This window comes from Sorex araneus, chromosome 1, assembly GCF_027595985.1.
Source record: "Sorex araneus isolate mSorAra2 chromosome 1, mSorAra2.pri, whole genome shotgun sequence".
In the NCBI taxonomy this organism is placed as follows: domain Eukaryota; kingdom Metazoa; phylum Chordata; class Mammalia; order Eulipotyphla; family Soricidae; genus Sorex; species Sorex araneus.
In genome coordinates this window covers 177420085-177444483 of record NC_073302.1, presented here as the reverse complement: position 1 = coordinate 177444483, position 24399 = coordinate 177420085, and the positions used below count along the sequence as shown (strand labels likewise).

At 43.4% G+C, this 24399-nt stretch overlaps 1 protein-coding gene across 1 annotated transcript in view; it reads left to right on the top strand.

Annotated features, from left to right (window-relative positions):
- Positions 1–24399, top strand: part of MAN2A1 (mannosidase alpha class 2A member 1) — a 197661-nt gene that overhangs the window by 168618 nt on the left and 4644 nt on the right. Inside the window, exon 20 of the mRNA XM_055144979.1 lies at positions 8320–8514. Coding sequence (XP_055000954.1) covers positions 8320–8514 — 195 coding nt within the window. The remainder of the gene's footprint in view (positions 1–8319; positions 8515–24399) is intronic.

Below are 24399 nucleotides of genomic sequence, written 5' to 3'. Positions count from 1 at the left end.
CTGCAGAGAGCTGTTCAGTTCCGAGATTCTTCTGTGTGTCTCTGGGTCATGGCCTACATAGCCACCGGAGGCAGCTCATGGGCGTGACCTCCATGGTCCCATGGGGAACCAGTGGGAGATGGAAGGGCCAGCCCATTTCCTATCCCATGAGGCCTGGAGTTTGGTGACACTAATCCAAGTACCTGAGCTTTTCATTGGGTTCTGGAAGTTGCCGGGATTCCTATGGGGCGGGCGGAGGGACAACGCCTGCTCTGTCTGAGGCACCCTAGTGAAGTTGGCCTGGCGCAGGGTCCGGAGGCATCTCCGCAGTGAGCTGCTCGGTTCCGAGATTTTTTTTGTGTGTCTGTTGTTTATTTTTTGGTTTGGGGGGATACACCTGGCAGCGCTCAGGGTTACTCCTGGCTCTGCATTCAGGGATCGTTCCTAGTGTGCTTGGGGATCATATCAGATGCTGGGGATTGAACCCAGGTCAGCTGCATGCATGGAAGTACCCTACCTGCTTTTCATCGGTTTAGTAATTTTCACGCACCCTGGAACCATAAAACGTTAACACTGTTGTAACCACATGTCTAATTTAAAATGTAAAAATATTCTCTTGGAGAATTCCATGTCCCACACTTCCTGGGAGCCTCTCTACCTTTGGGACACGTCTTTCCTCTCTGGTTGTTCTTTATTCAGCCATTAAGTGTCAGAGCCCTTCAGACTCGGCAGGAGCCTTATCCTCTGGTTATTTTAGGTTTTTCCCTCATGGTCCTTCTGTTTTCAGGCTGAGTGCCCACATGCATGCAGATGGAGCCCATAAGTACAAATTCCCAAGGTTTTCTTCCCCTCTGACTGCCACACCCATCCATCTCCTGACTTCCAGGTCATCATATCCAAAATTATTCTCACGACCCCAAACCTCACCTCTCTGTGACAAGCTTTCCCAGCCAGGCCACCAGAAATAGTCCTTCTTCCTCACCCATAGTCACCCACATTTGCCCAAATACTTCAAATCAGGAAACGTCTTTCCATCCGCCCTAAACTCCCAGTCCCCTGTGTTTTGCTGAGCTCCCCCTCTCCACTCCCCCTTCCTGCCTTGTCTTTCTGCTGCCTCTGCTGCACCCAGGAAGCCGTGCTTTGTGCTTTCAGAGCAGAATGTGCCTCTGTGCACCTGCTCCGAGCCTTTGCCCATCTGCCACGGCTTCCACTGTCCCTGCTCATGACCGCAGCTTGCTCTCTGCCCCCCGTGCTGTGAACACCTCAGCTGGAGCATCTCTGCCACTTTTTGTCCTCTCTGCCCAGGGTCTTTTGGATGAGTTCACGTCAGGGCTCACTTTCTCAGCAGCTTGGACCTGACCAAGTCAAACCCCCTGTGCCCGCTCAGAACTGTCCCCATCTTCCACGTCGGTGTGTCGTGGCTTCATCACCAGCTTTCTCCTTCTTTGGACTGTTGGTATTAACTATCTCTCTGCTTCCTCAATTGTTCTAGCAGAGGACTCTCTCAGTAGAGGCTGCATGAATGAATCTGCAGAGGCATTACTGAATGAGCTTCTATCACTCGTTTCACTGTGTTTATTGCAGTTACTGCTGCTACCGTCTCACCATATGCATATTCTTTTCCCTCTACTAGATTTCAGGGACGTGTCTACTTCATTTTCCTCTGTCCCACAAGGCCTGCCAGCCTGTGTTAGGCATTCTATAAATAAAGTACTGGTTGATTGAAGAAAATGGCAACTGCTAATTAAAGCAAAGAATTATTCTAGCATCTAGAATCTTTTAGAGAAAAGATTTTATTACCCATTTTAGATGTCAGGATGTATGCCAGTACTCGGAACTCATGATTTAAATCAATTCCTGACAAGAGCACTTAGCTTCAGCACTCACACTGTACAAGAAAACCATTGTTTGAGAGCCCACAGCTCCGTCTCTTTCTCCTCCTGAGGAAAAGAATTCTGGCTTTTATCATTTTTCTGTGTAGATAATACTCATTTATAAAACATGCGCTAATCATGGCAATAGGAATTTTCATGTTCAATCGATAAAACTTTCACTTAGAAGTTAATGCATTCTTTCCTATTCAGAACTCCTTGGATAGTAATTGATTTAAATTTGATCACTGTTTTTATAACCCTTGTTGGCTAAATTTTTCTTTTACACAACCATAGAGTCTTAGACTTAAGCCAGTAGTTTCCTTTAAATTGAAAAAAAAAAAGTGCACCAGAGAAAAGAAAATAGATTTTAATTTCTAATAAAATTGATTAAAATAAATGTGATTAAGGGACGTTACAGATCATTTAGATCTTGTAGAAGGAGTGTTGCTTTCAAATCAGACTCTCATGTCTGTGTGGGAATTTTTGAGTGGGATCCTTAGAGGAACGATACTGATGAGTGCCTGGTGCAAGTCCTGTTCTCAGAGACAGTGAGAACTAGGACTAGAAGGGCTTCGCACACGTCGCGGACACCAGCAGACGTGGACACCCAGAGCTGCTCTGATCCATAGGAACAGTGCTTAAGGACAGAGTGGAACAATGAGAACTGCCTAGTTGGCATTGAGCACCTGAAGATTTGTTTCTTGGACTCTTATTTCCTGCTCTCTTAGCTGAAGACTGTTACAGACAAGGGCATAGAAGTAGGAAGTTAGATAATGCTCTGGACATGTTTGGGTGTCACAGTTGGGTCATTTTACCTCTGGATACCATTACAGAACAGAGGTTGGGGGAGAGGTGGATGACCACAAATACTTGCAGTGCTCACGGAAGTGATACATGAGGGAGGTTGGGGACTTTAAAAGCAAATGTAGGAGTTAGGAGACCAGGTCTGTGGGATACCTGAGCAATGAGATCTGTCTTTTTTTCAATAGTTGACTGAAAAGCAACTTTTCAATACCATGAAGTCTCCTAAGGCTTGTGTCTAGGCTGATTGGCCCTGAGAGCCTTCAGGCTTAGCTCAGCCCTAGATGACGTTTAGCTCTGCACAGCAGAGCTCTGTGTGTTCTCATTTATTCTTTCTCTCTTGTTTTGGTTAACTCCTCTGACCCTTGTGAGTTTCCAAGAAAAGGTGCCTGGGGGCACACGGGGGACTCAAAAGTTCAGTGGCCGAAAGCCACCTCCGTAGGCCAGATGACGGACAACAGAAGGATGAAGGACAAGGGAACGGAGAAACAGGGCCTGGGCCCCAGGCTGGCAGTCAGTAGTCAGTTTATTTCTCTCTCCTCCCAGCATAGTCTGATCTCTCCAGTACGGCGCAGTTTTGGTTGTGGTCCCAGTGTTCACAGTTTCATCATCCTAGACTCCTCGTAGACCTTAAAGTCCTCTACTTCATTCTGTTCTTTGTCTCGTCGTAGTCTCATAGTCCTCTACTCCCGTCATCATCATCATCGTGTCCTCCTTCTAGTCCTGAAGTCCCAAAGTCTCCAAAGTCTCAGTTTTCCTCCTCTTTCTAGATGTTGACTTTCTAGTCCCCTGTAACCCCTTATACAGTCATATAGAAATCATAAGGGTGGGGTACTCATAGGTGGGGTTGAGCATTATCATAACAGACAAACAGAGGTAAAGCCCATCCTTCAGGAGAGTAGCTCAAGGAAAAATCTCATCTGAGGGTTCAGTGCTCCAGATTACTAGAAGATCCGCTCAAGGACAGGATTCCATCCATGGTGGGTTGCTTTCTCCTTTCCTCAGCTAGTAATCCATTTAAAGAATCATACTGAATTTACATCTTACGATATTTCTGGTCATTTTGTATGAACACAGTAAGATATATGTTAAGCTTTAAAGGTTGGCTTCTCCTGGGGACATCTCCCTATATATTCTGGACCATAGTCCTCAGGCCACGTTAGTATTTCCTAACCCCAGCAGGGTCCTTATTCAGTTACTTCTTTTTGGGTCATGACAGAGTTTGTCCCATGACCATGCTCTTAACTTATTATACTTATGCTGCTTAGGTTGTCCCCTTTTGATGCCAGGGTAGCTCACAGCTTGCCCTGGGTCCATCCAGTTCATTTGTCAGGACCCTGCTTTTGGAGTGCTAGGAACTAAGGACAAATGAGGCTTAAGTCAAGTAAATATGGATGCCCAGGAGTAAATATTTTGGAGTCAATTAACTCCCATGTTACAAAATATAGCATGAACTGTCTTCCTGTGTCTATACAAAAAGGACATTGCTAAATTAACCATAAAAATGACATAAAGAAAAGAGAAAAGCAATATAGGATTATTAGTGCTTGATGGAATTGGGTGTGCCTCAGGGCACTGTTGTGGGAGTAATTCAGTTAACCTAAGCTCCCTGTGGGGGAAGCAGGGACAACTCTTATGCTATCCAACAGACCCTCACAGTAGTTTCCTTTCATCTATTTATATTTGTTACATTAATAAAGTGTAACAGTTCCCAATTTCCTGCCATGTGTCAGGTCATATGAAAAAGCAAGGAAGCAGAAGACAGCTTAGTTAATGAGTTTTGAAGTAGACATCACTTTGGTGTATAGGGGTCAGATAACCCAAGTGATCTTTGTGGAAGATAGAGAAGAACCTGGCAAGAAATTCTGACTTAAGAAACAAGAACTCGGATGAAGAGATAGTATGGGGTGAGGCACTCACCTTGCATTCACCCAATCCTGGGTGTGAGCCTTGACTGCACATTGCCAGGAGTGATCCCTAAGTACAGAGTCAAGAGTAAGCCTGACCGCTGCCAGGTGTGGCCCCAGACACCCCAAGCTCTCTCCCCCAAAAATGCTTAATGGAAATCATCACAGCTTAGTGTGTTTTGGATCCAAATGTGCTGCATACTTTTAATTTCAGATAGGCTGAAATTATCTGATAGGCTAGAGGGAGAAAACTAGACTTGTATAGTCTACAGCCTTCCAGCTAATATGAAAAGAGGTAACTTATGTGGTATATTAGTAGTACAAGCCTGGAGGGTTTATTTTTAGCTAAAGTGAAACAATTTCCTGAGACCAAACATGCTTTACAAACGTTTAAGTTTATCTTGAAACCCGTAGATTACTTTTCTAATACGTGAATCAGAATAGCTGGGATCCAGCTGCTCAGTACCTCCTGAGGTCCCTGTCACTGCAGAGTTAGGGAAACTGGCCCCTCCCGAGCAGCCCCCTGTGCCTCCCCCGGGCGGCTCCCGAAGGTCTTCTGTGGAATCCCCTCCTGGCCTTGTGTGAAACAGTGAATGGCACAGCCCTTGAATTCTCAGTGTCACACGCGCGACGTGGTTCCTTTGACGTCACTAAACTTCCTTTGACATTATTAAATATTGAATCAATTCTGAATCTTGATTTTTTTTCATCCTAAATTTATGAAATAAAGCTTGTAGTTTTGATTCAATAAAAAGCTGTGCCTTGAGTCTTCTAGAAGGTTTCAAGGCTGTCTGGAACAGTAGTTTCCAATGGAGATCTACAAAAACAGTTTGGAACTTGCCCCTGAGATTCTCCTGTTCAGATCTGTAAGCCTCACTCCTAAGAGCCCCATCTCTTGAGAGTCTGTCTCAGTAGATTTTCAAGGCTCAGCTCCTATTAGTTGGGGTTTGGTTTTGTTTTTTAAGTTTACCCAAGTGATTTTGACATGGTGAATTTGGAGAGGCACCGAGGATCAGGAAGACAAATTTTGGTTGGGGTTTTTGAAGTATGCACCTTTCTCTTCTGAGGTGAGATCACTGGTCAGAGAGTAACCCAACTACTTGTGGAATTGTCCAGGGATTCTCTCGAGCACAGAACAAAGTCAAAGTTTTTTTTTTTTAAATCTGAAGTGGCTCATGCTTCCCAAATCTGTGATGGCAGGCATTTTTCATTCTTTTGGAGTCTTTTATCTTTTATTGTTCAAAAGTGATTTTTGTTAGCAATCCTGACCTAGATAATGAATTTCTTTGATCTTGGAGTACACTGAAAACGTCTTGTTGAAAATATTTCCTCTGTTGTTATTTTACACATTGCATTAAGTGTCAGTTTTATTAAAGAGCATTATTTGGTATGCTTTATTGAATCTTCCCTTTAAAAAAGGAATGTGAAGTAGTATTTTTTACAAATTTTTTTGGTTGTGATCTTAATACAGTAATGTCCCTCCACTCCCTTAAATGTTTTTTCTTTCCAGGGGCCAGAGAGGTGAGTACACCAGAAGGGTAATTTCCTTGCTTTTCCTGGGTTCGGTTCCCAGCACCCCATATTGTCTCCTGAGTCTGCCAGGAGTGATCCCTGAGTACAAAGCCAGGAGAAAACCCTGAGCACGACCTGGTATGGCCCCCAAACAAAAAAGCACCTAAAACTATTTTTCTTCCATGGCCTGAATTGTGATGGCATCTCTAGTTTACTGCTGGCGAGATGCTTGGCGTGCTCTATCCAGTGTATCCTCTGTCCGCTGCTGATATGACACTAAATTTTAAGCTCTTTCCTTTCTGAATGCCCTCTATTTTCACATAGGAGATACCCAGTTCTTTTATTTGAGTCCTGTATTTAAAAAAATACATAATAGTCATTTTTTAAACATAAAAGGGCCAGAGAAGCAGTTGAGCAGACAGATGGGTCCTGCTTTGCATTTCAAAGGCATGAGGTCAGCCCAGCCCTGCCAGGAGTGATGCTGGACAGAAGCCTCTGAGCTCTGCCTATTACAGCCCCAAACCCTAAAAACAAAGTTTAAAGATAAGATGCAAACTTTACAGAGGTTTTGGGTGCAAAAGAACCTTCTGACATCAGTAATACTCCAAGCTTTTAAATCTGAATCATAATGCTTAATTAAGACATAGTCATTGATTTGATTGGTTATACCATTTACCATGGGCTGGAGCAATAGCACAGTGGGTAGGGTGTTTGCCTTGCACATGCCGACCCGGGTTCGATTCCTCCGTCCCTCTTGGAGAGCCCAGCAAGCTACCGAGAGTATCCCGCCCACATGGCAGAGCGTGGCAAGCTCCCCGTGGTCTATTCGATATGCCAAAAACAGTAACAACAAGTCTCGCAATGGATACGTTACTGGTGCCCGGCTCAATCAAAATCGATGCACAATGGGACAACAGTACTACAGTGCTACTTTTTACCATATTCATTGCACCAGTCCGTAAACTGTTTAATGTTTAAACATGCTAAAGTGTTCAGAGATATACACAAAATGAAGATAGACTATTTTTAAAATATACTGAATATATTGTGTAGTTTCATTGTATGTGACAATGTGATAACTGTTGTAATATATTTAATGTTTTGTTTAGGGAATATAAAAGAATATGACAATTCACAAGGATTTAATGAAAACAGATTACCTAGATTTTCTGCCTGTGTTATTGAAAACCTTTATTTTGTCAGCTTAAAAATCACTGAGAAATGCTCATAGTACCTAATTTTAGGTCAGTAAATGATTTTGTGAAATAGTTAAGTGTATAAATAAAACTATGAGAATATGCTGGGCAAAACCTAAGGGGACAAAGCACTCTGTCACTGTCATCTCGTTGCTCATCGATTTGTTTGAGCGGGCACCAGTAATGTCTCTCATTGAGAGACTTATTGTTACTGTGTTTGGCATATCCAATTTGCACGGGTAGCTTGCCAGGCTCTGCCGTGCGGGCTCGATACTCTCAGTAGCTTGCTGGGCTCTCCGAGTGGGGCGGAGGAATCAAACATGAGTCTGCCATGTGAAAGGCGAAAGCCCAACCACTGTGCTATCTCTCCAGCCCAAGGGGACAAAGATAGTTGGAAATGATCACTCTGGATAAGAACTGCATGCTGACAGTAGGTAAAGGAACAAACATGATAACCTCTCAGTGTCTATATTGCAAGCCACAATGACCAAAAGGAGAGAGGGAGAAAAAGGGAGGGATGGAGGGAGGGAGGGAGGAAGGGAGGGAGAAATGGGATGGGGTGGGGGTGACGGGAGGGAAACTGGGATCTTTGGTGGTGGGAAATGCACTGGTGGAAGATGGGTACCAGAGCATTGTGTGACTGAAGCCCTATCATGAACAGTTTTGTGACTGTATATCTCACAGTGACTCGATAAAAAATAAATGAAAAACTAAAACCTAAGGGAACAGTAACATTTGACGTCATACAACACATGAATATTCCTACCCGTCTCCTCTGAGTTTTGTGGAGATTGGTAGGTAAGTTACTCTTTGCCCTAAGATCTTTGAGGAAATGAGCCAAGTTTTAAACATTAATTAGTGAACAAATTTAGTCTTTAGAACAAAATTTGATTATAAATTAGGCATTTTCTAAGACTTGTATTTCTAGAATGGAAGAAACAAAAATATTTATCATTTTATATTTTTCTATTAATGTTGTTGGTTTATTCCATTAATATGAGGATAAGAGCAAATGCATAACTCTGAAGCATATTTATTTTCACTTGTTAGGAGGAAGAGAAGCACCCGGTCAGTTACCCATCTCTCCTAAGCCATCTGACTAACTATTTCCTGAATCATCCCATCTTCTCAATGACAGAGAAGATCTACATGCCCACACTTCAACTGCTGGATGGATTCTTTCCATTGAGGTCACCTTTACCTTGTGACATTCACCTGGTTAATCTGAGGACAATACAGCCAAAGGTATTTCCCCAAAGATTTCCCCAACAATATAGATTTATAAAAATCTATTAAAGCGTTATTTTATTTCTGAGCATACTTGGTATGAGATGTTGGGGAAAAGGAAAAAATACATTGTTTCAGCATTCTTCAAGGCTTGATTGAGAAACTTCTCTTTCACTTGATTATTTGGTTGGGGGTCACCTGCCATGGTGCTTAGGAGCTGTTCCCTGTTCTGTTCTGGGGGTCACGCGTGGTGGTGCTCAGGGTGTGGTACCAGGGGTCAGACTTAGGCTTCCTCTCTGTTGAGCAGCCTTCAGCCCAGCCAGCTTCACCTTTAGATAAAATCAGTATACATTTTTGTTTGTTTGCCCTTTTGGTTTGGGTATTTTGGTTTTGGTGGGGTTTTTTTGTTTGTTTTTTGTTGCAGGGGGTCAGAAGGGTAAGGGGTGGGAAGGCACACCCAACAGGGCTAACTCCTCTCTCTGCTCTCAGGGGTCACTCCTGGCAAGGTAAGCACCTACACATTGCACTGCCTCTCTGTGCCCAATCATTGTATTTTCCATTTAACTATTACTCTAGAATATAAAGCCTGTCAATTACTATTTTAGTTCAGTCTTAGAAAAGTCCTATGTGGTAAGCAGGTCAGGAATGACGTGCCTTTGCACAAATAAGGTCAAGTGGGTTTGAAGGTTTAGAATCAATAGGTAAAGGAACTGACCTCTGCAGATAGCTCTGCGGACATTTTTGTTTTCTTTATTTTGCTATTCCCGAACGTTTCTCGGGAACTAGAAAAAGAAAAGCACAGCATTCAGTTATTTCAGTATCAGAAGCTTTGTTTCTTTGTGTCTTTTTGGCAATCACAACAACCCAGACTTTTTACTTTGAGAAGGCAACTAGACAATAATAGAGGGCAAAAGGTTTTATTGGGGATGAAATTTTAATGATTTTTCATTGACATAGATGCCTACATTTAAAATTAAAGTGCATTTGAAAAAAAGATTGGACGTTTGGCTTCATTTTCAAGTTTTGTGGCTATTTTGGTACTGTGACTTGACATGTGCTTAGCTCGAAAGAGTGTGTTTCTTGATTCTGTGGGATATCTTACAATGCCTGAGTATGAAAAGAAGAAAATGTTCATATTTGAAGACTACATAAGAGGAGAAATAGGTTTAGTTTAAGAATGAAGCGTTATAGCAAAACCAAATCAAGTAAGGATAAATACCTGCAGATTTTGACATTTAGGGATTTAAAATCCTGTGTTCAAGATAAGGCGCTAGTTGTAGGAAATAGATGTGGCTTACAATATTGAGTACAGTCAAGCCTTAGCCTTTGTGACTGCCTCTCTGTCAGAGTCTTGTTTGATGGTGTGGGCAAACCTGCAGGACTGTGTCCTGCTGCTAATGTGGAGTTACTGCTGACAACACAAGGTATACTGTTGGGAATCAGTCAAAAGTCCCTGCCTTTCTGAATCTTAGATTTGAGTGGGAGGAGAAGGATATTTAAAGAAGAAAAAAAAAAGAGAAATGTAGAATTTTAATATACGTATTTCATGGAGGTGGTGATTGTTAAAGAGAAACAAATAGAGAATAGCATTTCCAGAAGGTAATAAAATTTGAGTGAGGTGGTTGTAGAGAGCCCAGCAGAAAGGATGATGATAAGTAAAACTCTGTTGGAAGTCAGGGAAAAGGAATGGTATGCAGATTTGGAGGGCATTATTCCAGAAGGTGTTAAGAGGTAAGGAGGTATGCAGGCCTGGAGGCAGGAGATACATTGAGAATAAAAACATCCTGGGCAGAAAGAATAGCACAGGAGTTAAGACATTTATTTGAGAGAGGGCACTGTCCCAGCCCAGGTTTGGTCCCTGGCACCCTGTACAGTCCTCCCAGTGCCACCAGGATTGATCCCTGAATGCAGAGAAGTAAGCTCTGAGAAATGTTGGTTGTGGCACAATAATAAAAGTCACTTGCACACTGCTGACTCGGTTCACTTCCCAGAACTCTATGGTCCCAAGCATCTCCAGGAGTGACATCCAGCTACTGAGCTCCCAAGCACTGACATGTGTGGTCCAAAAACCAGAGCAGGAAACTTCCATTCCCCACTATGAGAACACATTTTGAGCAGTCTGCCTCTCCTTCCTCGCCTTCCAGCTTCCCATTGCTCTCTTACCTTTAGACAGATAACACCCATTTCACTGCTGTAGGGAAGTGAGTGAATGCTGACTTGGCGCCATCTATCAAACATGGCTGATCCCAGATGGACTTCCTTTGGGTCATTCATGAGAAGCAGATAGAACAGTTCTGGGAAAGCTCTTTGAAAAGTGCTCAGCGGCGTTCTCCGAGCGCACAGAGACCCAAGTACAGCCTGGGCTTGGGGAAGGAGTCCCAGGAGGAGTGTGTGCAGCAGCTGTAGCCTTCAGACAACACCACACCTGAACAGTGAATAAAATCAAAGGGCTATGTCAGCAGAGGGTGACAGCCATCTTGGCAGTCACCCCAACCATCTCAGATCTTCTTTACCTGAAGCGACTTGAGAATGTCAGTCATATTGGTGTTTAAGAATCTGAAAAAGTCATTGGAACAGAGAATCAGTGGACTTGCAGAAAGCCTGGTGGAAAAAATGAAAGACCTTATTCAAAGAGAAATAAAGGAGCTAAAGAATACTATTACTGGGTTTCAGCAGAAAAAACGGGTGAAGCTGAAAATCTAATCATTGAACTTAAAGGTAACATAATCAGCTACAGCAATCAAGTACAGACAATGAGAAATGAGAATAAGGGAAGATGAAGAGAACATGAGATACTATTGAGAATACTCAAAAGAACCAACCACAGAATCATAGGCATTACAGAAGAAGAAGGAAAAAGGAAGAGGATGAACAGCTAATTAAAGAAATAGTAGGATAGTAGTTGAGAACTTCCTCTATATGAAAGATTGGAGCACTGGTCCAAGAAACCCAAAAAGTGCCAAAGTAAACTCAGTTACTACTAAGACATACTGTAATCAAAAAACATGAACCAAAGATAGACTTCTTAAAGCATGAAAAGAGAAAAACCTCAAATACAGTGATGGAAATGTAAGATTCACAGTAGATCTCTCTGCTGAAGCTCTACAAGCCAAAGGAGAATGGAATTGTATATATAAAGTTTTGAATGAAAAGAATCTCCAAGCAAGAATCCTCTGCCCTGCAAGGTAATCACTGAAAGTGAAGGAGGGGCAAAAGCATTCTTCAGAAAACAGCACTTGAAGACATTCATAAATGTAAACACTTCTGATAGGGATAGTGAATGGTCTCAGGTTAGATGCAAGGGTAAAGCAGCCTAAGAAGCAAAACCCCTAGCAGAGGGCAACAGATTTCTCCATTTCAATAATGTCCCTAAATGTCAATGGACTGAAGTCTCCCAGAATGGCTAGATAGATCAAGAAACAAAATCAACCCCATTACTTCGAAGAGATGCAATGGAACTGTCCCACTGAACACACGCCAGGAGTGAGGGTATGGAGAACAGCCCAGAGCAGTAAGCTCCGGGAAGCTGGGACCAAACCAAAAAGCATTCAAGATAGAAAAAAACAAGTCAGGGATACAGATGGACATTACACACTGGTTAAGTTGTTAGCAACATACGTCTTTGTTGGGGCAGCAAACTTTGTCATGCAACTGCTAATAACAGCCTGTGGAGACACGTGGGTGGCAGCCCAGTAGCAGTGGGGAGCTTCAATACCCCACTCTCAACATGAGACAGATCAACCAGACAAAACAATACAGAACAAGAGCCCTAGTGAGAAAGTGAAAGAATTGGGACTCAGACAAAAAGAGACTCCCCTCCCCCAGGGCCAATACAGGTCTTGTCCACCCAGAGGGTATTCTCTTGGGGAAGCACATGCTGAGACACAGCTCAAGAATCTCTATGTCAGCCTGTCAAGGTACTGTGAATGTGGAAGTTAACAATAAAGAGAAAGTGGGGTATGCACCAACACTGCTGCTGAATAGCATACTTAAATGCACTTGGATCAAAGAGGAGAGCAAAGAAGAAGGAAGACACAGGATAAGAACCCAGAGGTACAGGAAAAATCAGCACTCAGATTAGATGCAAGGGTAAAGCAGCCTTTGTGGGAAGCTTATTGAGATACTGCATTATATCTCTATCAGGGTAGAATGTAAAGTTCATATTAATGACTTACTCTTGAGAAATTAGATAAAGAACAACACAGAACAACTATGGATCCAAAAGTAAAGAGGGAGAACGGTAATAGTAAAAACTAGAGCAGAAATCATAACAAGAAAATACACAAGTGCAAGGAAACCAGAGCTGATTTTATGAAAGAATAAGCATGATGTTCACACAATTAGCTAGATGCACAAACAAAAGGTGAGGAAATTCAGACAGATGGAAGGGGACAAATTACAATAGACACCTCAGAAATAGTAATAATCATCATAAAATGTTACTACAAACAACTCCATGCCACTATGCTGGAGAACCTGAAAGAAATGAATGAATTCTTAGAATCATATAACATCCCAAGATTGAAAAAGAAATAAGTAGTAAAGATGAGACCAATCATGACTTAGTTACTAAAAATCTCCCTAAGTGGGGCCATAATGATAGTACAGTGGGTAGGGTTTATGCTGGGATTTGATTCTAGCACACTGTATTGTCCCCCAAGTACCCCCTAGGAGTAATTTCCTGAGTGCAGTGCCAGGGGTAACCACTGCAGATCACCAGATGTGACCCAAAAACAAACGAACAAAACTAAAGTCTCCCCAAGATAAAAAATCATAGTTCAGCTGGGTTCACTAATAAGTTTTAACAGAACATCAAAGTCTTTGTGCTGTGTCCCTCAATCTGTTCTAACTAGTAAACAGGAATTGTAACTTTTGCCATTGAGTCAACGTTACCTTTATCCTCAAGACAGATGTATAACTGATAAAATTACAGACTGATACCTGTTGTGAACATCAGTGCTCAAGTGGGATTCATTCAATGCAAGGATGGTTCGATATACGCAGATCAATAAATGTAATACATTTGTCAACAAAAGGAAACCACAGTCTGCTGAACATGCCCTCCACACCTTTAGACCAGCTTTCATCGGATTGAAAGCTGCTTAGCAAAGGAGGACTGGAGTGCTCATGTCAAAGGAGTTCTCCAGATTTGGGGAAAATTAAAAAGACTCTGGCCATAGTCAAAAATAATGCAGGACCTGGATCCATGCTAAGATGCCATGCTGTGCACTTTCAAAGCTCTTCACTGCTGATCTCATCATGTGTGGTGACTGTTTTGTTGCACACATGAAGCAGAAAGGACAGAAGTAGGCTACAGGAGCATTCTGCCCCCACAGATGTTCACTCGAAGTGTTCCTCAAGGAATCTGCTCCACAGCTTCCCCCAGTAAGGGCGTCTCAAATGACATGATCAACAAATTTCTAAACATTTTACTAGAAAATTCATAAACTCTTAAATCAGTACAACAAAGTAGCTAGCTACAGAATCAATGTACCTGCACACGAAAGCGTGCGCGCGCGCGCGCACACACACACACACACACACACACACACACACACACACACGGGGCAGGGGGGGCGGGGAGAGAGATTTTGCATTTATATATGCAGATAATGAACTAGGAAGAAATTATCTGTGAAAGACTTCTGCATCATACATTTTAAGTTTGCTCTTGAAGGAAATAGACAAGGACCCCAGGACATGGAAATACAGACTGTGTCTGGCTTGCAAAAAACAACCTGGTTCCCATGGCCCTCCTACCCGAAACATTACAGAGATTCAATAAAACTCCCATAAAACCATGATGACATCCTTCAAGGATTTAGAACAAGCTACTAAAATTTGTTTGAAATCATAAAACTCTCCAGATAGCCAAAACCATTCTAAGAAAATAAGAAGATGGGAAGTATTGCATTTCATGACTTTAAATTATACTCTGAAGTAATCAAAATTGTGGCTAAATTACACTACAAAGTAATCAGAATTGTGGGACAAAGATAGGCTCTCAGGTCAGACCAATGGAACAAAATTGAGAATGAGTCATAAACCCTCAGGCTTAGGGACAGAAGATATTGGTCTTGAAGTGGAGCAAAGAAAACCTTTTCAAATAATGGTGCTGGGAAACCTGAATTACCACATTTTGAAAACTGAAACTCAAACCGCATCTTACACCATTCAACTAAATTAACTCACAGTGAGTTTATGATCTCAAGATTAGACCAGAATCCATAAATATACTGAGAAAATGCATAGGCAAAACCATGCATAGGTCCAGATTATGGACCTCGGAATTATCTTCAGTGATTTGACTCCAGAAAAGAAGAAAACAACAACAACAACAAAATGGGACTATATCAAGTTAAAACGGTGAAAGAAAAGCTGAAGACACTCCACTGAATGGGTGAAGATGTTTGCACAAGTACATCAGATAAAGGGCTAATATCCAAGCTATATGAGGCACTCACAAAGCTTAACAACAAAAATTTAATAACCCATCAAACAATGGGGAGAGGAAATGAAAAGTTACTTCTGCCAATAATACATAAGGATGGCAAATAGACATCTGAGACATCTGAAAAAGTGTTCATTGTCACCTTATCATCAAAGAAATGCAAATCAGACCAGTGGTGAGATGTCATCTCACTAATGAGAATGGCAATGTCAGAAAGACCAAGAGCTGTTGGTATTGGTGGGGACATTGAGAGAAAGGAATCTTCATCCACTGCAGGTGGGAACATCATCTGCTTTCACTGCTATGGAGAGCAGTTTGGAGATTTCTCATAAAAATATGACTAAAACTTTCATTTGACCCAGTGATTCCAGTTCTTGCGTCTGCTCCCAAAGCACAAAAACAATAGATAAAAAAGATACGTGCAGGGGCCAGGGAAATAGTACAGTAAGCAGGACATTTGCCTTGTACATGATTGACCCGGATTTGATCCCCAGCACCTTATATAGTCCTCCAGGCATGGCCAGGATTGATCTCTGAGCACAGAGGCAGGAGTAAGCCACCAGGCGTGTACCACCAGGTGTTCCCTGAACCCCCTGTCCCCCAGGAAGATGTCCATGTCCATATCACTGCAGTGCTTTATACAATAGCCAGACTATGGAAATGACCTAAATGCCCAGCTACAGGTGAGTAAGTAGAGAAGCTTTGGTTTGGGTCCTTGCAGCTAAGAGAAGATGCAGTCATACAATTTGCAGCAACATGAATAGAACTGGAGAATATCATGTTAAGGGAGATAAGTCAGGGAGGACAAATTATGGGTGATCCCACTAATCTTTGAACTATTGTAAGATAAAAGGAGGGGAAAAAAGGCAAGAAGAATAAGAAGCCAGGGCTAAATCAGTAGTACGCTTGCTGTGCACTCGGCTGACCTGGATTCAATCTGTGGCACCTCATCTGGTCTCCAAGCCCACCAAGAGTGAAGCCTGAATGCAGAGCCAAGAGTAAACCCTGAGCACTGCCATGTGAGAACCAAAGACAAAAAGAAAAGAAAAAGGATAACGGGCCTTTGACCTTCAGTGAGCATTACTGATTACCAAATCCTATGTGGACAGTTGGAGATGAGGACCAGATTTGAAGTGACAGGGCCAGTGGTGGAGGGTTATGGGTGTTTTGGTGGCATAGGAGTACAGTGACTTTGGACATAATACCCTATACTTTAGCACTAATGTAACAAATCTTGCCCAACCTGTAATAAAGTTGAATGTTAAGGGAAGGAAGAATGAGGCCAAAGCAGCAGTATAGTGGGTCAGGGTGTTTGCCCTGCATGCAGTCGGCCACTTTCCATCTCTGGCATGCTGTAAAGTCCCCAGTGCCCTGCCGCAGTGATCCCTGAATGCAGAGCCAGGAATAACTCCTAAGGGGGAGAGGGGAGAAGGGAGGGGGCAAGAGAGGGTGGGGGAGGGTGAGCGGGCTTAGTTAACATATGTTGTTACCTTGATGACATTTATAGTGTATAGCTCCTGAGGTATAGATAGGGGTTTAGCAGAGGAGGGGATGAAAACCAGCTTAAGGGGGTAGGGTGCCATCAGCAGCTCAACCTGTACCTGTGGGGCAAGTGCATCAGCAGTGTGATGGGGCCCTCAGGCTTCCTGATACCCCAAAATTGCTGCTGTGCCTCTGACCAAACCCCAACAACTCATGACCATGTTTCCCATGAAATTAAATGGCCAAAATTCAGGTATGTGGGAGCCATGCCCACAAACCACCTTCAGCTTAGCTATACAAGCTCATTTATTGGCCTTATTGCAGAGACCCATAAATAAATCTCGAGAGAGATCAAAAGCCACAGTTAATTTCAGACCCACGCAAGGCTGAACAGACCCAGGTGAATCAGTGGGGTTGGATTGCCCAAGGGCCCGCCCAAGCAGAGTCCCCGGCAGCTGCTTGCTTTGACAATCCAAAATCACTGCCATACCCCAGCCTGACTCTACCATCTCAGGACGGACCTCACCAAGATATAATCTGCTGAAAATTTAGGTATACAGGCTTTGTGACTGAAATCTGCAGGCTTTTTCAGGGTTGGGGTGGGCTACCTTCCCCCACCTCCCTGTACTTCTGGAAGCCTCGGTAGTCACATCAACACCCCGAAGTGGCCACACAACTGAAAAGCTACTCCAGCCTTAGCAGAATGCCCTGAACAAACATCATGACCTTTTAGCACCTATATTGCAAACCATAATGCACAAAAGGAAAAGGAGAGAGAGCAAGAAGGCAAGTGCGTCCCATAGAGGGAGGCTGGGGGTTGGGAGGTGGGGTAGGGTGAGGTGTTGGGTGATGGTGGTAGAGAAACAGGGAACATTGGTGGTAGAAAATGTACACTGGTGGAGGGATGGGTGCTAGATCATTGTATGACTGAAACCAATTATGAACAGCTTTATAATGGTCTATCACATGGATCACTGTATCACTGTCATCCTGTTGTTCGTCGATTTACTAGAGCAGGCACCAGTAACGTCTCTATTACACTCAGCCCTGAGATTTTAGCAGCCTCTCTTTACTCGTCTTTCCCAACAATTGAAGGCTCTTTCAAGGTCAGGGGAATGAGACCTATTGTTACTGTTTTTGGCATGTCGAATACGCCATGGGTAGCTTGCCAGCCTCTGCCTTGTAGGCGGGATACTCTCAGTAGCTTGCCAGGCTCTCTGAGAGGTTTGTATATATCTATTACTGTATTTGGGATATGATTACGCCACGGGGAGCTTGCCAGGCTCTCCCGAACAGGCAATGTACTCTCGGTAGCTTGTCAGGTTCTCCAAGAGGGAGAACTAGGCTATTAGTTCTGGGAGCTTGGTTGTAAAGTCTCTGGATGTTGGCTGTTGATGGGATTACACAGCGCCGGGGCAGTCTCTGGGTGTGACTGCCTAGCTACTGGAAAATGGGGGATCTGGGTGGAAGAGGCCCAGTCTCATCCGAGCAGCCTTGGAGATCTTGGCCCTGGGTCCTGCACACCTGCATTCCTCTGCCAGCTCCCCCATGCATGAGGCTTGTCCGACCGTGTGGAGAGTGGCCCTGAGCATGGTTGTGACTGGGTTCCGGAGGTCCTCAACTGTTGAGGCTCTGCTCAGGGCAAGGAGGGAAATGCAACCCGTCCCTTCTGAGGGGCCCCAGTGAAGACAGCCAAGCGCGGGCAAGAGACTGCGTGGCTCTTTTCCAGGAGCTTGGTTTTATAGTCTCTGGATGTTGGCTGTTGATGGGATTACAAGGCGCTGGGGCAGTCTCTGGGTGTGACTGCCTACCTACTGGAAAATGGGGGATCTGGATGAATGAGGCCCAGTCCCACCCGAGCAGCCTTGGAGATTTCGGGCCCAGGTCCTGCACACCTGGGTTCCTCCACCCTCTTTCCCATGCGTGAGGCTCTTCCAAATATCTCATGGATATTCAATTTAAAAAAAAAATTTTTTTTTAAAGTAATGTGGAGTTCATGCCCAATTCAATCAGCTTAATCAATGCCTGAATAAATAGCAGTACTCCTACATTAAGAAAAAAAAAAAAGACCAGTTTAATAGTGCAGAGGTTCATCCAGGAAGGAAAAATCCAACAAATATTGATACCCCAGATAACTACTATACTGGCTCATGTTCAGTACTAAACCTCAGGACTGCTTATTTTGCTGTATCAGTTGTTGCCACTTCCTCATTATCTTTGGCTCTTAGCATGCTTACTGTTTTGGTTTGGTTTGGGGGTCCCAGTGCTGCTCAGGGTTCACTTCCACCTGGCTCTGTTGAGCACCACATGCAGTGCCAGGGGCACTTATGGCAAGTATCTCAGCCCCTGGACTACCTTTCCAGCACGTAGCACACATTTTTATTGTTAAAAGCTTACCAATCATTTGAGGGGATTGGGCCAGTCAGTATTGCATTTTTATTGTTCTCTATTCCCTGACCTCTGACAATGTCAACTTCAAGCAATTCAAAAAAACCCAGATACTTAAAAAGCCTCAAGTGTGATTCCCTGGTACTCAAAGAACCATGAAAACAGTACTCAAAGAAGACATCCAGGAGTCAGACCAGTGCATTTTAGATCGTTCCATTTTCATGTGTTGGCGTCTTGTATCCTACAATAATGAGTTCTGCATTTGGAGGTTGCAGTGTATGTTTTTTTTATTGAAAAAATTATTTCTTGACTTCAGCATACAGAGGTCAGCTTCAGAAAATATGAGACATCTACGCTGGCCTGTAGTTAAGGAATCATCCTCCTGATTGGGCCAGAGAGATAGTACAGCAGGTGGGGCCTTTGCCTTGCACGTGGTGACCCAAATTCAATTGTTGGCACCCCATATGGTGCCTGAACCCTGCCAGAAGTGACCCCTGAGTGAAGAGCCAGGAGAATCCCCTGAGCATTGCCAGGTGTGGCCCCAAAACAAAGGAAAAAGTTCTAACTACCGCCCAACAGATGCATGAGAAATGCATCTGAAGGTCACTGGCACGACAGGGCACATCTCTCTTCCTGCCTGATGTTTCTCTAAGGGCTATGAGGCAACCCTGTCCTGCTGACCTGCACCCCAGCCCACCTGAGTCCTCATGGAGAAAGGATTAATTGGCTCAAGCGATGGTCTGGGGGGGCCAGGCAGGGACCAAATATGTCAACCATCGTATTACAGGTTATCCAGTGTTCCCTCTGTTGGATGGCCAGATGACTTGGAACAAGTCCCACTTTCCTGATTAGTGACATGGAGGTGAAAATAGTTCCCATTTTAGAGATGTTCCTGGTCCAAGTGAGGTAATGCTTATAAAGCATTTAGATAGCATCTATTTTACAGAACTAGTGTTACTAATACTGGGGAAAACAGAGTAGCACTTTTTTCAAATATCCATTGGAGAAGAGTGTTTATTGCCAAAGCAAATCTTGATGTCACTTTCACTTGTATTTTGGATATACTTCATTGCCAGTTCCTCAGATTTTTCAGAAATGTGGGGTCATCATGCTTGATACCTTATTTGCTCTCACAGCACTGTGAAGAAAGGCACTGCATCTTGGATAAGAAGATGATCGATAAATTTTCCAGTTCACAACCATTTAGTGGTAGTGCTGGGAGGTTGTCTGGCATATTTGATTCAAGATCCCTTCTCAGAACCTTATTCTGCCTCTTGCATGGGGTAAGAGGGAAAGCAGTCATGCCAAAAATGTTGGGAATATGAATCCTGTTTTTCTCTGGTGTACTTAGTAATAATCACCAGCTATTGATGGGAAATATCACTGTATCACTGTCATCCCATTGTTCATCGATTTGCTCAAGGGGTGCCAGTAACATCTCTTCGTCCCTGTCACGTGCTCATGTAGCCCGACGGTGTATTGGGGGCTCTTTCAGGGTCAGGGGAATGAGGACCATTATTGTTACTGTTTTTGACATATTGAGTATGCCATGGGTAGCTTGCCAGGCTCTGTCGTGTGGGCGAGATACTCTCGGTAGTTTGCCGGGCTCTCTGAGAGGGACGGAGTCTTTGGGGGCGGCCTCTACTCGCCTTTACAGGTGTTCCCAGTCTACCAAATATAAGATTTTGGTTGCCTGGCATGTTGTAATGATGTGCACACTGACAAACACGCACCTGCCTGCGTCTCTGGGCAGCACCTGGGACATCTGCGGAAAAAATGGTCACTGTCATCCCGTTGCTCATCTATTTGTTCGAGCAGGCACCAGTAACGTCTCTCACTGAGAGACTTATTGTTACTGTTTTTGGCATACCCAATACGCACGGGTAGCTTGCCAGGCTCTGCAGTGCAGGCTCCATACTCTCAGTAGCCTGCTGGGCTCTCCGAGAGGGGCGGAGGAATCGAACACAGGTTGGCCGCGTGAAAGGCGAAAGCCCAACCACTGTGCTCTCGCTCCAGCCCAGGGAAAAAATATATATTTTTAAATTTTTACATCTACCCGTGGCATATTTGATATGCCAAAAACAGTAACAATTGCCTGCACCAATAATGATGGTGTGACACACCCTCAGGAGTTCGGGGTCCTTCCCTCCTCCTCATGTCATCCATTTCTCTCTCATGCATGGAAGCCACTGATACCCTAGCTGTGCTCCCACGGCACTCCTCAGGACCCCCTCTCCTCCCAAAGTAACAGTCCTGTGTCTCTGCTTGCCTTGTAGACAACTCTACCCATATTTAGTATATTTTGATGGTTTGTTTTTCTACCCGCTCTTTATTCCTCCAGAGGTGGCCATTTTCGGAATATTGAGATCATGGTGATTAAAAGGACTTGGGGCCCTCCCCAGAGATAGGAGCAGCATTTTGTTGTTACATTGGTTACTCCAGGAACCGAGCCTGGGGCCTCTCACATGAAAGGGAAGTGCTCTCCTGCTCTGCTGTATCCTCAGCCCTGGGGCAGCATTTTGGACAGGCAACATTGGGCTCTCCAGGGAGCTTAGTAGAGTGCAGACTCCCAGGCTCCATCCCCAGCTTTTAGTTTATGAGATCCCAAGTTACTCACTCACATTAACCCTTGGGAGACACTGTTGTTTCTCATTGAAGCTACTGATCTTGTCCAGCCATCTGAGATCAGTGGGGACCATCTGGGTGTCCCCGGTGGAATCAGGGAATTCTCTGCTCAGGCTTGAGAGGTTGGGGTCCACGGCCATTGATGCGGGTTGTTGGTATTGTTGGCCATGATTACTGTTGAAGGGTGCAAGACGACACATGTGACAGGGATGTCCATATGTTTGAATATCATCTTACAAGTTGTCTGTCCACTAGCTCTGTCAAAGGTGACCATGAAATCAAATGAGTCTCCCCAAGTGTTCGGTATGTTTTAGCAGCAGTTACTGTTACCGTTGGCCCTTACTCTTCAAAGGTGCTCTCCACACATCTCACCTCAGTCCCTGGGTCTTTAACAGTTAAGTGATATCCTTAGTGTCTGTCTCATAACCAGTTTGTGGTGAAATCTAACCTTGCAAGTACCTTGCTGGCCTAGCTCCGATGGCTTCGTTCTGCAAATCCAGCTCTCCCCTATGCTCCAGCCAGTGCCTGGAGAAACCCTTCTCTGGCCCCAAGTAGACTAGTTGCTGGCTGTGGGCAGATGGGTTCTGCTGGGAGTTTCCCCTGTGACTTTGGTATACCCGAGTCCTGCCGCAGAGTTAAACTCCAATCTCATCTTTCGTTTTACAGAGATGCTTAATTTGAAGGTCATGTAGCACAAAGCTTGGTGCAGTTTCAGAGTTTGTGAATTTTCTGTGTCCTCTCCCTCTTCTCTAAGTGCAGATACTACTAATGCAGCAATGAATATAAATCTTTGAAAAATCTATTTACTCTCCTAAAGCATTAACTGTGACTACTTGAAGGTTATCTGTTTTCCTGCATGCATACTTTAGTTAAATTCGCAGTTTCCCTACTTGGAAAAACAGTTTTCTGGAAATAAAATGTCTAGACAGACTTTGAAAGTGAAAAACTGCTGCTTTGCCTCAGGTATTTTTGCTTGAAAGCTGATACTTTCATGAATATTTGATTTTTTTTAAACTTGGAAGAGATGATTACTGTTTCAGTTGGTGTTCTAGTCTTTAGGAAAGTGGGCTTTTAGGGAAAGTAAAACTTTTCTTGCTTTTAGTGAAAAGTAATTTGTATGATTTTATTCTTTCATTTGTTTGAACTTCTGATAAAATGTAAGGACAGTAAATTCCAAAAGTATTTCTTGTTCCGCTTTTTGTGGTCACCTGTAGGTTGCTGTAGACCTTACTCAGTATTGCAGGAGCAAATATGTAGTGGTAGTTTCAACAGCGGTTGCTATATTTTGTGTGGATGATCGAATATAGTCCTTTGGAGATGCTAAACTGACCCTAAGCAGTGGTTGTAGCCTTGGGTGCAGTTGCAGGGGGGCATTTTCTATTTGAAGAAAATAGATTTCCAGGAGAACATGGAGTAAAACTTTCTGAAAAGGAGATAGTAGGGTGGGAAGTTGTGACCTGTGAGTTAAAATGCACGAACTCTCAAGGTTAGTTGTGGTAGGTACTTTTCAAAGTGCCTCGTTGACATTATCATCTGTGTATCTGAATTAGAGCGTTGTTATGATACTGAGGTGAATTGTAGACACCTGATTCTGTTGTTTTCTGATTCCTTTGCTAAAAATCAGTAAAGGAAGTTAATAAATTGAATCTGAGTATCATTAAATCTCTAGCTACTATGGATATAATCTATCTACTTTAAGGGATTATATTATAGAAATAATACTGGATAACATCCTGAGGACTTTATTAGCTGCTCTTATGTTACTTTATGCCTCAGACCTTATTACACTATTTCATTAGGTTTCATCTCCATCTTATAGTACAGGAAAACCTGATTAGCAGCTAATAAATTGCAGAGTTAAAATCCACATATCAGGCTGTCTGACTCCTAGTCCAGGTCCTAAAATATCAATATCTCAGAGCTGGAGAGACAGTACAGTGGGTAGGGCGCTTGCTTTACACTTGGTTGGCCTGAAGTCCAATTACATCACCACATTTGGTCCCCCAAGCACCACCAGGAGTGCAGCTATTAGTAAGCCCTGAGTACACTGGATATGGCAGTGTAAATAAAACTTACCTATAGCTTCAGTACCAGCTCAGTCCTGCTAGGTAAGCTACCTATACCTAATACAGCATTTTCAACAGTTACCCCACAATAACTCCATGAAGAAGATAGACATACATTATTTCCATTTAACAACTTATGTTCAGAAAGAGTCAGTGACTGTTTCAGGCTCACACATGTCATGGGACTGTTCTCTTTTTCTTTTGGAAGATCTTACATCTGTAATAAATGAAGTGTTTTCTAATATCTAGTAGTTGTACTGTTTGAGGACTCTGAAATTTATTGAAATTTCATTAGAAATTTTATCATAGGATTTCATCTTGCTGCGTATATCACGTGGGCCTGAGGCGAGCCAGATTTCGTAAATGACATTTTTCTCTCCCTTCAAACAAAGTCTTAGCTTTATCAGTGTGAAATATCATAAAAAACAGGTGAATCCAGCCAAGAATCTAAGGTGAAGACAGCTTTAAATTGTTCAGGCACATTAAAATCAAATCAGCAGTGGGAGTGCTGGCAGCACTTCAGAAAAGGCATCTCGGGCGCATTAAATCCTGTCCCCGAGTGAGGATAAGCCAGATTTGGGCTAGATTTGGGTCTGTGGCCACGGAAGGAAAAGGGGGATCATTTTCATCATACTGTCAGTGCAGGCAGCACCCAGCTGCTCATTGAACACCCGCGCCTCCTTCCTGTTCTGCAACACCCCAGACATACAGAGCTGGGCTCTGCCACTGACAGGCCTCTCGGCTCCTGCTGACTCTCCTGGAGATTTTCATTTTACTTGGCTTACTGTTTTTTTTCTTGCCGCATCTGTCTTCCTACTATAGGAAACATAAATTTTAATAAAATAATTATCACTTAAAAATCTAAGACTTGAATCTTTTATGACACCATAA